Source organism: Haliaeetus albicilla, chromosome 10 (genome assembly GCF_947461875.1).
Source record: "Haliaeetus albicilla chromosome 10, bHalAlb1.1, whole genome shotgun sequence".
In the NCBI taxonomy this organism is placed as follows: domain Eukaryota; kingdom Metazoa; phylum Chordata; class Aves; order Accipitriformes; family Accipitridae; genus Haliaeetus; species Haliaeetus albicilla.
This window is the reverse complement of record NC_091492.1, coordinates 37,846,913-37,862,345: the sequence shown is the minus strand read 5'-3', so window position 1 is coordinate 37,862,345 and position 15,433 is coordinate 37,846,913. Positions and strand designations below refer to the sequence as shown.

Below are 15,433 nucleotides of genomic sequence, written 5' to 3'. Positions count from 1 at the left end.
ATCATTGTCTTTGATTTTTTTTTTTTTTGACAGCTGGAAATAGTTTGCACTTCCTCTACTTCCACTTCCTCTACTTCTAAGCACTCCGCTTCCTAAAGGGGTAGAGTGGGGAAGCAAAAAAAGTAAAGTTGGGAGGATACAGGTTTTTCAGAAGTCACCAGGAGATTGTTGACTCTCCTGTTGAAAATTCAGTCAGACACATTTTTATCTAACTGTGAAAAAATACTTTCAGATTAGCTTGGATTTATGTTTGTTCCTGTTACAAAGGTACACCCGGAGATGATGTTTGGCTTCAAAAAACTGAAGGGCAATGGCATAAGGCTATCAGCACAAATTAACAGGGCTGAAGCAAGGAAATCTGAAGAGTTCTTGTAAATCTCAAAAGCTTACATCAGAAGTGGGGGACAAAAAGATTTTGCCTAAACAAAAAATGAGTATCAGCAAAGTAGAATTAACCAAGAAATCCATTAACCAAACTATCACTCCTCTGCCAGAGATGACAGAACCACTGCCTCCAAACTTCCCTGAAAGTCTACTACAAGAGACAGAAGACTCACTAAAGCAGGCTACTGCTGAAATATAAGAGAAAAAAAAATCTAGTAGTACAAATGAAGAAGAGACAGCTGTAGAACCATGAGTATTCCTTGTCATCTGAAAAGAATTCTTTCTACAAAAGAGCAAGTGTTACCAATGAGAACATTGGAAACTCCTCAGCAATGTTACTGCACATGTAAATTAAGCTGGCAGATCACTTACAGCAATTGTTGTCATCTCTCAGCATCACTGACAGCACCTGGAAAATCTCAGCTGATTGAATGGAAACGCACAATAATTCTTTTGGAGCCCTGAGGGGAGATCCCATCTTCTTGAAGGACTAGCATCAGTCAGGAGATTAGTTGAGAGATGCTGACAATGTTACTGGACACAGATCACCAGAACTCCACAGAATTTTCAAGGAAGTCCTCTCTTTCTCAAAGACTAGAAACAGAAGACAGCAATAAAAAAATCATCAACTCTTCTTCCCCAGATGAAGAATTCTTCAATTTAAATTTGTATATGTTCATACTTTTTTTTGTCAACTCTCTTCTGCTTATTTACTTACTCTGCTTATGCTTACATTATATCTACTGAATGCAAAAATCTGAATAGCTGATTTTGGGTCTCTAGTCCTTAAACAACTTGGGCTGAGTGATAAGAAACTGTGTAATTCTATAATTTTTTGGCAAGCTATCTTTTTTTGTCATTTCTATTTCTCCCTGGGTGACAGCATTTTATTGTTATTACTACTGTTTACTATTTGTATTATACTTAGGGGTCACAATTAGAAGAGCTCTGTTGTAAGGCATGCCAATGGATACAAATGTTTGATCTGAAGTGAGGTTTATAACCATCAGTTCATCAGTGTGGGGTGAAAGAAGGAGACAGAAAAAAACACAGAATGTTTACAGGCCTGATTCTCTACTGTTACTCCCTTGATTTCAGTACAGTTAATCTTTACTGATATCAGAGAAAGGACCAGATGCAGAGAAAAGTCAGTGGAAGAGCTCATGTGGAGTTATTTTTGTATCGGATACTAATATCTTCAGAACTGTGCCCTATCTATTTTGCCTAAGGTTAGTGACAGTCTGAGAAAGAATCCAGGTGATGTTACTGCAGTATTCTGCGTGAATCAAGGGCTGTCTGTACCCAAAGATGCACCAGTGCTTTTTGGGGTGTAGACCAAGCCCAGGAGTTGCCCGCTATGCTACCTTAGTTGTCAGTCACTGCTTTTGTCATGCAAAGCAAGCAGAAAGCTTAAAGCATGTTTAACAAAGGCCAATATGAAAAGAAGGAAAATCCTTTTCTATAATATGTTGCTTTGGGCCAGCATATGCCCTCTGAAATTTTCTTGTGCCACAGATTTCTCATTCCTGTATGCTAAAAGCATTTGGCACTGCCAAATCCACTAAAACCTGTTTTTCAGGGAGGGCTAGGTTATATCTACAGGTGCACCTGAGTGGAAATGGTAGGCATTTTCAAAATCCTTGAAAATCAAGTGTGCACAAGCACTGCAGGGTTAAGTGATTGAAGGCAGAAGGCATTCTAGTTACATTTTGCATTCTCCCCTTTTACAGCACTGTTGAATTATTTTGTTCCTGTGTGTAAACAAGAATCATAATGAGATACCTTTCAAAAAAGCTGATGTTTCCATTACCAATGTGCACTGTCACATAATTTCTGAGGCAATTTCACCTGTAGCTTACAGCAGTCTACTAGAAACAATAGCAGGCCCTGTAGCAATGAGGTGGCTGTTAATTGCCACGGGTGTTTGGCATTGATGGGGTTCTTTGTTGGCAACCGTTCTAACCCAATTATGTTTCTAAAGTAGAACTGAAAAGCATTGTAGGGAGCACCATGTAAATGGCACTAAATGCACAGAGACTGAGCGACCTCCCAGAAAGATAGACAGGTGCCAGCTAAAGCCCCATATGATTGATTTTCCACGGCTAAAATGGCAACCACAGACATCTGGTTTTGCCCCATTTATAACAACAGCAGCAAATGTGAGCTGTTGTCTTAGTTAGAACAGCAAGGCTTCTTAGAATGACATAGAAATATGGCATTTGACTATCAATGGGTGATCTTTTGCTTTTCTGTGAGCAAACATTTCTACTTCCAGCAGTAGGAAGTGAGTTTTTAGTCCTCAGAAAAACACACCGAGTCTGTGTGTGTATGTACATGTGCACGTATGTGACTGAGTTTAGTACTCGGGCTTGTTTTAATGCAGGCCTGATGTTTTAAGTCGGAGGTTTTTCTTAGATGTAGGTATAGCTATACAAAATGGGCCAAAGCCAGCATAAAGAAAACTAACCATTCAGTTGAGCAGTATCATGTGGGTAGCAAAAAGCCTTGCAGATCCAGGACTGGTGGAAGAGATAGTCAGCTGAGCATCTTATGATGTTTCCGCTAGCCAGCAACACTAATGTGCTTTCTAAATGATCCTGTAATAGAAAGTGCAGTGTTGCTGTTCTTTGCTGTTGCACGTGCAGAATACCAAGTGCCCTTCTACCTGTTTACTTGCTGCTAGGAAGGTCAAAAGCTTTTGCTCTGTTAAATTACTTTGTATTCCTGGGAGTGTTACATGAGACTCACACCAGACTGTCTGATGTGATGCATGGGTCAATCTAATGAGCAGTTTCAGAGGCAGAAGGTAATGGGCTATGGAGGAGTTCCTGTGTCCTTTGTCCATGGCTGCTTCCTATTGATAAGCATTTTTTTGGGGGGGGGCATGGGGAATTCTTCAGTCTGCAAAACTATGCAATGAAGAACAGTAGGTATGTTAATTTATGCAGTTGTCTTTTATACAGAAGAGAGTTTAATAATCTCTCTTTGTTAGAACTTCACAAAAGAGACTGAATCACAGAAGGTGAACTTCCAAATCCAAAAGCAAAGATGTGATCACTACAGCTTAATGATACAGCAACCATTGTTAGTTCTTTTTTGTATAGTATTTATGCCCTATCATCAGACGCTCTAATATAATCCAGAAATGACTGGACCAGTGGTGTATTATTATGCAAGACAGTTCACTACCATGAATTTCCTTTGGTTTTCAACATTCTTGTATTTGTCTGTAAATCCAAAAAAATGGGTGCATATTTACACAACTGTAAGAGCCAGAACTGCAGGGAGGAGCAGACCTCAACATGCCACCCGCCAGCTCTGAGCTAGAAGTGGCCTGAATGCAACAGCATGGGCCGATTGACCTATTTGTGCCAATTCTGGCTCCCTGAGGCTGTATCTGTACCATTACCCCTACCTGGCTAGTAACCTTAGAGCTGGTTTATGCCTGACAGTGCTCTCACTGTGAAGACATTTGTTCTTCCCTGCCCCTGATGACAACCGATTGACCAGTCCTTGCAGCATGTTTTCTCCCAAGGCCCTTAACAATCAGAGTGACCCGGGTACTATTTTTTTTTTACAGCCCAGACTACATGTTAGATGAGAGGGCTGCTGTAACAAACCTGGCCTGCTCTCCTCCGACATAAACCAAACTCCCAGTGAGGGAAGCACAAGGAATCCTGTCAGCGCTGACCCGGGGGTAGGGGGGTGCTCAGGGCTATCGCCCGCTGGAGCGCCCGGCAGCCGGGGGTGACAATGCTCCGGGCTCGGGTGCAAAGGCACCCGGGGATGGAGGCACTGCGGGCCCCGATGGGCGCTGCCCCGGCCGACGGGGCCCGTCCCGGGGGCCGCGGGCCCGACCCGCACCGGGGACCCGCCTGAGGCGTCGCTGAGGTAAAAGCGCCGCGGTCCCTCCTTCGCGTCCTTCCCTGGGAGGTGCCACGCCGCTTGCTCTGATTGGTCACCTTTTTCCCTTTGGCCCAATGAGCTCCTCCCGCTGTAGGGTTCCCGGCGGTGAGGTCACTAAGCCGTGGCCCAATGCCGGAGCGAGGCCGAGCAGAGGGCGGGCGGGGATTGGCCGGCCGCGGTGCTGGCGCGGGTCGATTGGCCGGGCCCGCGGAGGCGGTGCGGAAGCGCGCTCCGCTGAGGGCGGCGGGGTGGCGGTGGTGCCGGCCGGGCTGCGGCGCGATGAGGGGCGGCTGCCGCCTCTTCCCGCTCCTGCTCCTGGCGCTGCTGCGCGGGCTGTGTCACGGCAGGGAGCCGGCGCCGGGCGCTGTTACCTGCGGATCGGTGCTGAAGCTGCTCAACACCCGCCACAGCGTGCGGCTCCACTCGCACGAGGTCAAGTACGGCTCCGGTGAGCAGGGCCGGGCCGGGCCGGGCCGGGGGCGGGGGGGGGGGAGCGGCGCTGAGGGGCCGGGGGCTGAGAAATGGCGGGCGGGGAGCCGTGAGGTGGGGCTGGAAAATGGCGGGAGCTGGGAAGCGTTGGGGGGACAGGTGGTGAGAGGGGCAGGAAAATGGCGGGGGGACTGGCAGCGAGGGGTGGCGGGGAAGGAGGAAGAGGAAGGTTAGAGGTTGCTGAGGTTCTTGTCCCTGGTGCAGCGGGAGCAGCGGGCTAGGGATGGGGTGGTGGGGTGCACCGGAGACCTGGCAGCCTGGCAGGGAGAGGAGGGTGCTGAGGCCTGGGCTACAGAAAGATGTTGCGGCTGGGCTCTGCAGGTCCTGGCGTGGGGATGTGACAGGGATGCGTTGCCCGCATCCCTGAGGTGAGCCCTGTTCTGTGTCCGGGGCCTCAGCAGTACCTTCCCAGCGTCTGTTCTGGCAGTGAGGGTGCGGGTTTGTTTGGGGACACAAAAAACTTGGTAGTATTTTTGAGAAAGGCATGATGGTGTGAGTAGTATCCATCATGGGTCAGATTTTCTTCTCGTGTGTGCACCGTGAACTTTGACAGTTTGCAGCTACTAACACATGCTATGTTTAACTTCTTCAGTCTGAAAGATTATTTGGTACCTCCATTCCCATTGCAGTCAGTAAGTAGACTGTGGGAATTAAGCATCTCTTAAACATGAAGGCATGAGAACATTAAAGCAGATTTCTTTAGTTCTTTCAGGACTTTTTGAGCTGGAGAAGTGGGTTAAGTTTCCTGCCATTTAATTCTATTCAAACAGGAAGTGGGCAACAGTCAGTGACAGGAGTTGAAGCTTCAGATGATGCCAACAGTTACTGGCGGATTCGTGGGAAGAGCGATGGCAGCTGCCAGCGCGGAACACCAGTGAAATGTGGGCAAGCTATACGACTTACCCATGTTAACACAGGAAAAAATTTACACACTCATCACTTCCCATCACCACTCTCCAATAACCAAGTGAGTTGTTTTAAATCTTAAGCTTTTGTATAAATAGTGCATGCTACTGACAGTACTTCTCTCCAGTTTTTCATGGTTTTGAAGAAACAGGCTTGCATCCCAGCTGCCAGAAAGAGTATGTCTATGCATATCCAGAGTTCAAGTATATTCTTTTCTGCATCTTTGAATAATGTATTTAACTTCTCGACAGTGCTAAAAGTTAATATGCACCAGTACTGGTATTTCACAGTAGTTTTAACAAATCTGCATATTTTTTTTTAATCTGCACCATTGCTACTGGGAAGACTGTTCTGAAATGTTTAGCACTTTCAAGGCTTTGGAGACTGGGTGCCTCCCTCAACATTGTGAAGATTGCTCTAGAGCAAGGCAACTAATCATGTCTTATAACACTAGGCATTCCTGTATCCAAGTTCCTTGGCGATCCAGTCTATTGGTCTCAGTCATCTTCTCACTATCCCTATTTTAATTCACTATTCCTATTTATCTGTCCTCCTTCCACAGGAAAAAATTAATCTGCTCTCACAATAGTATTTATTTATTGTATTGTACATATCTAGAAGAGTGTGATTTCTAACTGTAATTAGGTCCCAGTCTTGTCCTTGGACAAACGCTTCTCAAGATTGAAAATCTCACTTAAAATAAATAATGCAAACTTGTTGGAAGTTTGTCCTTCGTAGTCCTTTTAGTCTTCCTTCAGGCTATGTAGACAGGTCATTAAAAAATTGGAAAACCTGACTCTTTGTGAAAAAGGTTTGTCTTTTACAATGAGTAAAGTGGCTGAAGCAATAAGGTCCAGTTTTGTGTAGGGTATCTAGGTGATTTGGTTATTAAAACAAAAGAAGTGATGGAAAAATAGCATTTTAGAAAAATGATTTAAAGAACAGATTGACTCTAAAACCTTCCCCCAGCTTTCATTTATCAGTTTAGACAATTTGTATAACATTGTCCTTAATGTAAAAATCTTCAGCAACTGTCATTGTGTTTCTTTGGTTTTGCTATGTGTTTGCACAGTATCTAAGCGAACTGAAAGTTTGCATGACTTCCCAGAGATTGATAGGACTGTAACTTATGACACTATTGAAATATGATGTAGTTATGAACACAAACTTTTATTTCATATTCTTAACAGAGGTTGGATTTTCAACTAGTATGTTGTCTTTTACACTTTTTGGACTACATAAACGTGAATTAACATGACCCTAAAATTTTAGGTTGCTAGATACAAACTATTGTAGTTCTATTTTCAAGTTGTTCATTGCTTCTAGTTACCAGATTTTTAAGAATTAAAGGTTATCTGGAGTCCTAAACAGTTGGAGCTTAGCCTATCTGGTTTCTAGAAATGCTTGGAATTTTTTTTGGTGCATAATGAAATCTAATCTCTGACTTTTGTTTTAGCAGGAATTCATTTGCTTTAATGGTTGTCTTTATGTTTTTTTAAAGAGCTATTCAGCTGTCTATCTGAAGAAAGAGTGTAAACCAGAATAGTTTTTGACCCAGTTGTAAGCCTGGTATAATTAAGTAAAAAAGGAATATGATTACTTAATAAGATAAATTGTTGGGATGTTGTGATGAAAACACATGCTGAAAAAAACTGTTGCAATGGTAACTGTGAAGATGGTCATACTACAAAACTCAATGTCTACAGTTAGGAACTCTTTTGAGTGGGGAAAATTTGCATCAGCATTAGTGTCATTTCTTTTGAATTTTTTCTCAGAAGGATTGTTCTGATCTCTGTGCTCAAGTCCTCTTTCATTTCATTTGTAATGTATGTTGGGGTTTGTTGGCACTTTTTGCTCAGATTACATGTTGGAGTTTGTTGGCACTTTTTGTTCAGATTGTAGTGGTAGAAAGTTACTGCTTCTGGATTTGATAACTATTGGCAAAGCAATGCAACAACAGTTTTTCTTTCCTCTCCATCCTTGCCTTTCAACTCTGCTGACTTTGTGGTTGATATTTTTGTGTCTGTATTGGAGGTGTTTGCTTACTTTTTCACTTCAGGAAGTTTGTGTCTCTAACAGGAAGTAAGTGCCTTTGGTGATGATGGCGAAGGAGATGACCTCGATATATGGATTGTGCAATGCAGTGGGACTTACTGGGAGCGGGAGGATGCAGTGCGCTTCAAGCACATAGGAACTGAGGTGTTCCTTTCAATAACAGGGGAACAGTATGGCCATCCCATTAGAGGCCAACGGGAAGTTCATGGCATGCCTACTGCTAATCATCACAACTATTGGAAAGCAATGGAGGGAGTCTTCATCAAACCCAGTACGGACCCTGCAAAACATGATGAGCTCTGAACTGACAGAGGATCCAAAATGTTTCAGCTTACTCCAGTGTTCGGAGATGCTAATCCTTGGTCTCTTATAAGTCCCGCCTTGCCTAAGTGACTGACTTTCTGTATTACTGAAGGGCATTAGTTCATTCTAGGAATGCAGCACTTCTGTGGGGAATGGCATCTGCCAGGTTCAGCCATTGAAATTTATTTGGCAAAATCCTTTCTGAATTTCAAGCTTAATTGGTGAAACTAGTTTGTACATCTGTTAGTTTTTGTCGTCATTTGTTTTGCTTCTTCCTTTGTCTCTAATTTGAAGGAAATGGAAAAACTGAAGTAATACATTTCTGTAGTCCCAAGTACAATAAAACTTTGTATTTTGTAATCTTTTTCCAATTATAATTAAATATTTGGAAACTGATTTCTACTACTTAGTGAGAGGATGTTATTAATGAGGAGATGGAGTAAGTCTAGAAAGGGTAAAATAGTTCTCAAATACGGTGTCTTTTGAATGGCTTGAAGTCAGCTATTCGGCCTTCCAGAAAAAAAATGTGGTCCATTTGAAAATTGCTTCCAGTGTCTTCCATGAGTTTCATTGTGTACTGTATGTTGGAGTAAGAAGACAAAGTTTTAATTTATTCTCTTTCTCCAATAAGTGCGTATTTCTGGTAGTGGCAATACTGCTAATTGTCAAATGGTAAGGCTGCTCTGCTCTATGAACTGGTGCAGAAAGCTACTGTTTGTTTAGTTAATATTAGAATTTTATAAAATTCCATGTGATGCGAAGGAACAGTTGAATTTGACTTATGTTGTACTTGCACGTCATTCTGCAAGATCAGTATGAGAATCCAGATGAATAAATAGTAGGGCATATAGCCATGTGGGGTTGTTTTGTGTGAATCCAGAAGAAGAGAAAAAAGAATCTTAGACAATGGTTTGGTCCTGGATTTTTGACAGAATGGCATGCTCTGGAGTACTAGCAAGGAGCCTTCGTCGAACAAGTTATGAATTTCTGTGTTCCTCTCCCTCTGTGAAAACAGAAAAAACCTAATGCTTGAATGTTTGTTACTGGAAATACTGATTAAAATTCAAAGTACCGTACATTTTCTATTCACTTTAAACAGAAAAGCTCACAAAATCAGTGTGAAAAGTCAAAATTCAGATGTTCTTATCTCCATGTGTAAATAGTTTACCAATTATGGTCTTAATTAGTCAATCAGTTAAAGAAGCAGGAAACTGATTTACTGCTTTTACAGCTCCAGTCACATGCTGCGGTGTTGGTTTGTTAAGAAGGTGCAACAGGCAATTGCAGTTAAGCTTTATAAACATACCTACTGATACGTGCTTCATGCTCTGTGATGCCTCATGCAGTTGTGCTGTACAGAATAACTTCAGGTTTTATTTAGGGGTTTACTACTAGTGAAGATCCTCGTAGCGTATGGAACAAGGAACCTCTGTAACAGTTGTTTTGTGTACCTGATTATTTTTCTTCGAAGAAAAAGGTAAGACTGTTTTTCTATGAGTCTTAGTTGCATGTGGGTATTAAGGATTACGGGTATTTTGGAGAGGAAGTAGCTGGCTTTTGCTGGTTTGTATTAGAAGTAAACTTCTTTGTGATTAATGTTTCAGGTTCACTGATATTCCTGACTAATTGGTATTGAAGTTGTAGCTATAAAGGATAACTATTTAAAAGCAAACCAAACCTGCATAAACAAGCTGACTTTGGTTTTCCTTTATTAAAAAGGAGGGCTTTTCTATTGAAGTTGGTATATGAGTAAACACAAAAAGAGTGGTAGCGTTTGGCAGGAGGAAGAAACAAATTTGGCAGTGGCTCGTCTGTCACTAAGAGCTAAATGCTTTATGCCTAAACCATGTGGGCTTAGTGTATGTGCACCTGTGGAATACTGAGTTGGCTGAGAAGGGCTAGAGCTGTGTGGCTCATCTCTGTGTGCCAGGTACTATCCCCACCCAATGTTTATGTCCGCCTGGATGTTTCTGTCCCTAGCAAAGGTATTTATCAGTTGTCTTCACTATGCTTGAGTGGGATCTCACTGGACCTTCCTCTTTCTGTTCTGGATTTGAGCCAAATCGGTTTGGTGAGGCTGAGAAAGAACTGACTTTAGTTCTTACTGCTTACTTTCTACTATGATCTCACTTTTGAAAACTTCTTCGTTTTCAAAGCAGATTGTTTCAAAATTTGTACCTTCTGTTCCTAAAGAATCAAGCTTCCCCATACACATGTATCTATGAATGGCTTATTTAAAGATATATTCAACAATATTCCTGTGAACTGAGTTGCCTTCACTTTTGATTCTGACCAAAGTATAAAAGTCACTTGGCCTTAATATTGCACTTGCATTATTGCGCATGTGTCACAATAGATTTTTTTTCTCTTTTTTCTAATTCTTATCACTATAAAAGTTGTGCTGAAAGACTCTTAAATAAGGCCAGTTGAAGTACACCTTACTCTGTCTAATTTAGTACTAAAATAACTATTGATACTCACAGCATGCTAAATGCAGACTACAAAAGTCTTAAGTTCGTGTAGGAAGTGCAAAAGCTTATAGCTGTGAAAAGTGATGGCTTGCGCTAATGTGCTTTCCTTTCTGTATAACTTCTAGATTCACAAGACTTGCATTAGTATCTGTTTAATGTCATACCTTATGCTTTAAACTGAAGCACTGAGATTTCAGAACCTGATTCAGGTGGTTTTTATTTACTTTGGCTGCTTACAATTCAGCTTTTCAGTCCTTCCCCCACAGCTGAGGACTAGAGACTTGGGGAACCCCAGTTTTTATATTGTTGCTTTTGTTGTTGTTTGTTTTCCATATGAAAGTTATCATCTGCCTAAAGATATTGGGACTCTTGGGTAAAACATGAAATACTGAGAAATGTAGATATGAAAGTTGGGAACACCGTTTTGCATCTTTCCCTTTATTTTAAGGCGATAAACTAGATTTTATAATACCTCTTGTCAAAATTCTCTATACACTTCAAGGTTAACTGAAAACTATTTTGGTTTCTGATGCTAGCAGAAAATAATTCTTTCAAATAACTGACAGGTGCTTTCCAATTTCTTGCTCACTGCTACTACAAGAACTCTTTGAAAAGGTGTGCCGGTGTTGTTACTCTTCCTTTAATAAACTAGAAAAGCTTTGGGGAAAAGAATTAGGGGGATCCTTATGTATAGTTGTTCTTCGTGGGAATAACTGCTAAAGACAATCTACCTACTTTAAACTGTACTTAAAAAAAAAAAATCTGTCAAATACTGCATTTTACACATATGCATATATCTAGTTCAATGTAAAATGACAAAGAGTTCCTTAGACATGTTAATTTTGGAGGCAAGCGTGTGTGTCTACAAACATGTTCACTTATTTCCTGAAGCTTTTTAAAGCTCTGTATAACTGCTCAACATATGAATACTTGCCACACATTTTGACTTTTCAGTCAGTATGAATGAGAACTGGTTTTAGTTCTTTGAAAGTGCTAGAAGAGATGTACTGCTCATTGATTCTTCATTCTGAATGTCAAGGCTAAAGATAAACCAATGTTTTAATTTAATTTATTATGTTTGGGAATACTAATTGGGTATATCTGTTCTTAAGTTAAATTAGCAGATATTTTTAGAAATCAAAACAAAAAAAGAAAAAAATTACAATCAAAACAACCCTGTAACAGTGATGCTTACTTGGCAGTATTCTGAACCCTGTTAGTTTTGCTGAACATTCTTTTTCTCCTGCCTCTCTTCTCCAGCATTGAAGCACTAGCTGTCACTGTGGACGTACCGTGTTTCACACCTGTACTAGACAGAGGCTGAACCTTAGAAATATCTCCTTCCAGCAGCAGCATCTTGCTAGGTGCCTGACTGCCTGGTTGGCACGCTTGCTGGCTTTTTGGTTAGCTTCCCTGCTGGCAGCTGGGGAATTGGCTAAGAGCCTGTGAGAGATTTATGGACACAGGGTGCCGTGATGCTGCCTGCGCCTCTTTCCTAGTTTTGAGTTCTTATCTGTGCCCTTTTGATTTTGCAGTTTTCTCTTCAAACTCATCTTCCTGGAATCCAGCTCTGGGCCACCACGCAAATATCTTTGATAATTAATTGCTTCATAATGTGGCTGTTTCATCAACTGTCTTTCAGGAACCCATGTGTTTGGGCTTACAAGACAGCACCCATGGTTGTGTCATTAAGCTTTTTAAGGAAACAGTTTAAAAAAAAAAAAAGTTGTTACCCTTAAATAGGAGTACTTGGAGCTAAGGAAGTACTTTCTTCCCATGGTCTCCTTGGTTCTATTCTGTGGTGTAGGAAGCACAGGGGATGTCTTGCTTCCTCAAGAAGGAATAAAAAGTTCAACCTTACCTCCTTGGAGTTGCGTTGGAAACAAGGCAATTCAAACTTACCTTAGGGTATGTACTGTTTATTATGTATGCAAGTCACAAACAGTAATGAACGTTAGGATCCTAAGGTTATTTTAAATACTTAGAGGAATAAATATTATACTTTCTCCCCTCTTCCCACTGACATTCTAAGTGTCTCAGTATTCCTGTGTTTATAAATACTTTAGCAGGACCTTGAATATTTATGCCTAATAACTTATTTTTACTCTACGCAAAAGACAGAACACCAGGGTTAGGCTCCTAATCTGTTTCTTTAATCAAACTTGCAATAATTTCAGCAATGTGTGGGAACAGATTGAGAGATGGTCAACCAATTCCTCTGAGGACAGTACTGAATTATACCTTGGGTGTGTATGAGACAAGGAGGGACTATAGTGAGTGATGTGAAAGTAGACTTCAGCAGTTGCATGGTTCAATGCTTCTCTTTAAATTGCAGCAAATTGAAGTGATTATAAAAACTTTTTAGTATATTTGGTATTGTAGTAATGCTAAATTAGCATAAAGTTCACAGTGGAATCCTCTTATGACAGCTCTGATATTGATTCAAGCTGCGGTTTGAGGGATTCAGCTGCCTTCAATCCTTTGGGAAAATGGTGTCCTGCTTCATTAGGGTTAGAAGTGTTAGCTCTGTGACATCTCAAGGGTACCAAACCCTCAGGAAACACATTACAAATTAATCAGAATGTGTGCAAGCTATGAAGCTGCCTAATTAGTTCCTTTTTTTTTAACTATAAAAATAATGTGCAGGTGCTGGCTTTGCATGTCTGGAGGACTTTTGAGCTTGGACTTGGACCTAAGGCTCTTTGCTTGATCTTCGTGATGGTCATGTATTTATTTACCTAAGTGTCATTTTCTGAGAGTACTGAGTAGTAGTAGAGGTGTGTGCTGTACTGAAAATTGGAGTACCTGGGGTGAATCTAGTGTGACTCAAACCACAGCTAAACATGAAACGCAATAGGTACCTGATGTTGTTCTTTTTCTGCTGCCTGCTGCTGCCTTCTCAGCCCCATCTCTACCTGCCCGGCCCCTGCATGCTGGAAGGTCGGGCTGACTGCAAACGCCTTCCCACTGCTCCTTGGGCTTGCAGGTGCCCTTCTACTCACTTAAATCCAGATGACTACTCTGTCCTCTCTAGGAAACAGCCCTTTAGATGACCTGTATAAAAACCTGGGTGGCGTAGATGCGAGCAGGGCCGTTCTGAGGAAAAAGGGACAGGTGCCTCTTTCTCCTTATCTCCGTCTTCGAGTCCGAAGCCTTGCCGGAGCCGGAGGGAGCGGGCCGGGAGCGGCGGGCGGCGGCGGCACGGCCGCTAGTCAGCGCTGCTCCTCCGCCTGCCGCGCCCGCTGCCCGAGCGGAGCCGGCTCGCCGCTGCCGGGGAATCGGGAGCCTTTGGCAGCCCAGCGAGGTTTCAGCAGCGTAGCTTTGATCGCCTGCAAATGTGTGTTCTTCGGGGTGGGGGAAGAAATAACATCCGCTTCCCCTGCGTTACAATGCTAAGGCGATCGACTGCTGCAAAGACCTCCTGCGCGGCCGTGTCTGGCGTTAAGTGCGCTCTGCCAAGTCGTGTGCGACTCGGTTATTGGAAAGGGAAGTTTAAAACATTAGCGTAGGCTATGAAAGCGATGCTTTGGGCGTTGCTGTTTACGGTCTTTCTATAGGATCGATAAAGCGCGGCCAAGGCTGAAATCTGTTTGCTTACAGTACACGTTTAAGGCAATTACCTGTATCATAAAATTAAATACCGCTTTTCGTTCAGTGGGGGCAGGAAAGACACAAAAGGATCGTTAAACAGGGAGCGCTCTTCTGCCGTCATCTACAGCAATCCCGTTGCATTTTGCGAGATCTCGAAAACAAAAGCTAAAATCAAACAACCTGTTTCTAGCCAGTGTGAGATACGTTGCAGGTCAGTGGTAATACTTACGTGAACACATCTTGTCCCTAGCGTAACCCGGCTCCCCTCGGCTTTTGCCTGGACCGCTTCCCCTGGAGCCGATCCTGTGCCATCTGCCGTGGCTTCCCTTTGGCGTTAGGATGAAAGCCGAGCTGCCATCTCTTACCGAGACGGTATCGGTTTGCGAGCCGGTGGGAGGCTGCACCCGTCGGCTTCTCCCCGTCATTCGGAGGGGCTGCGGCTCCCGCTGGCTGCGTGGGTCGCCCACGTCGTGCCCTGCCGGCCGTTCTTGGTGGGGACTGCGGGCTGGCGGCTCCGGCTCCCCTCCCTGCCGGCGCAGTTACTGCCGAGGGCTTCGTTCATTTGCCAAACGGCCGTAGATTTTTCTGCAAATCGCCCGGCAGTGCAACTTCGGTTTCTCGGCATCAGCCGCCTGCCCGTATCCCTTCATGTCTAGCGCAAAGATGATCTTGAATAGAAGCCTTCTGCCATCCCGGGTACCAGTATTTGCGAGCCAGCCTCTGCTAACGGCCATCCTCGGGTGATGGCAGGAGCCTTCCTCCCAGCCCCGCTTCCCCGTAGCCAAAACTGTCCTCACGCCGCGCTCTACCCCCTCTCCCCTTCCCCCGGCTCCTGCCTGCTCCGCCGGGCACCGTCGTCGTCTCTTTATTCAGCCTCGCCTGCTGCAGCGGGGCGGGGGGGAGCGGGGAGGTCCCACCTCATGTGCGCAGCCCCGAGCCACGTGTGCCGGCGCCGCTGTCAGCCTGCAACCGGCCCCGGCGGAGCCCCGGGGGGGCTGTGGGCAGAGCCCGGCTCCCGGCAGGAGAACGGGGCCGGGGGGGGAGGTCGGGCGCTGCGCGACACGGCACCCGTGGGAGAGAGCTCCTCGCCGGCCGGGCGCGGTGATGCTTTGCCGCAAGGCCGTGGCGGGGCTGAAGCCCAGGGAGGGAGGGGGCTGCGCTGGGCAGCGCCGCAGCCCCGTGCCCGGTGGGCCGGCAGAGAGCGGGGGTCCCTTCCCGGTTCCTCCGTTGCGCCCATCCGACCGCCTCTAGCCAGGTGGCGAGTTTAAAGCCCGGTAGCTCAAGAGCCCGAAAGGCTACAAACAGAAGCGCCGGGCCGGGGGATTAAG

At 44.1% G+C, this 15,433-nt stretch overlaps 1 protein-coding gene and 1 long non-coding RNA gene across 3 annotated transcripts; one reads left to right on the top strand and one right to left on the bottom strand.

Annotated features, from left to right (window-relative positions):
* The first annotated feature begins 4,404 nt into the window (after positions 1 to 4,404).
* SDF2L1 (stromal cell derived factor 2 like 1) lies at positions 4,405 to 8,893 on the top strand. Its single transcript, XM_069795064.1, has 3 exons — positions 4,405 to 4,738; positions 5,550 to 5,746; positions 7,765 to 8,893. The coding sequence occupies exons 1-3, from the start codon at positions 4,420 to 4,422 to the stop codon at positions 8,041 to 8,043; spliced, it is 795 nt and encodes a 264-aa protein (XP_069651165.1). The 5' UTR covers positions 4,405 to 4,419; the 3' UTR covers positions 8,044 to 8,893.
* LOC138687469 (uncharacterized) lies at positions 6,837 to 15,048 on the bottom strand. 2 transcript variants are annotated; one of them, XR_011326654.1, is made up of 2 exons: positions 14,335 to 15,048; positions 6,837 to 9,046 (listed from the first exon to the last, which is right to left on the bottom strand). It is a non-coding gene; the product is annotated as an uncharacterized lncRNA (long non-coding RNA). The 2 variants fall into 2 exon arrangements; XR_011326655.1 differs by lacking the exon at positions 14,335 to 15,048 and adding an exon at positions 14,135 to 14,309.
* Positions 15,049 to 15,433: the final 385 nt, after the last annotated feature.

Excerpts from the sequence above, each read along its gene's own strand:
- SDF2L1 (XM_069795064.1), top strand. The coding sequence starts at position 4,420 with ATGCCGGAGCGAGGCCGAGCAGAGGGCGGGCGGGGATTGGCCGGCCGC. Across the intron at positions 4,739-5,549 it reads CGAGGTCAAGTACGGCTCCG|GAAGTGGGCAACAGTCAGTG; the intron begins GTGAGCAGGGCC and ends CTATTCAAACAG. Across the intron at positions 5,747-7,764 it reads CACCACTCTCCAATAACCAA|GAAGTAAGTGCCTTTGGTGA; the intron begins GTGAGTTGTTTT and ends TGTCTCTAACAG.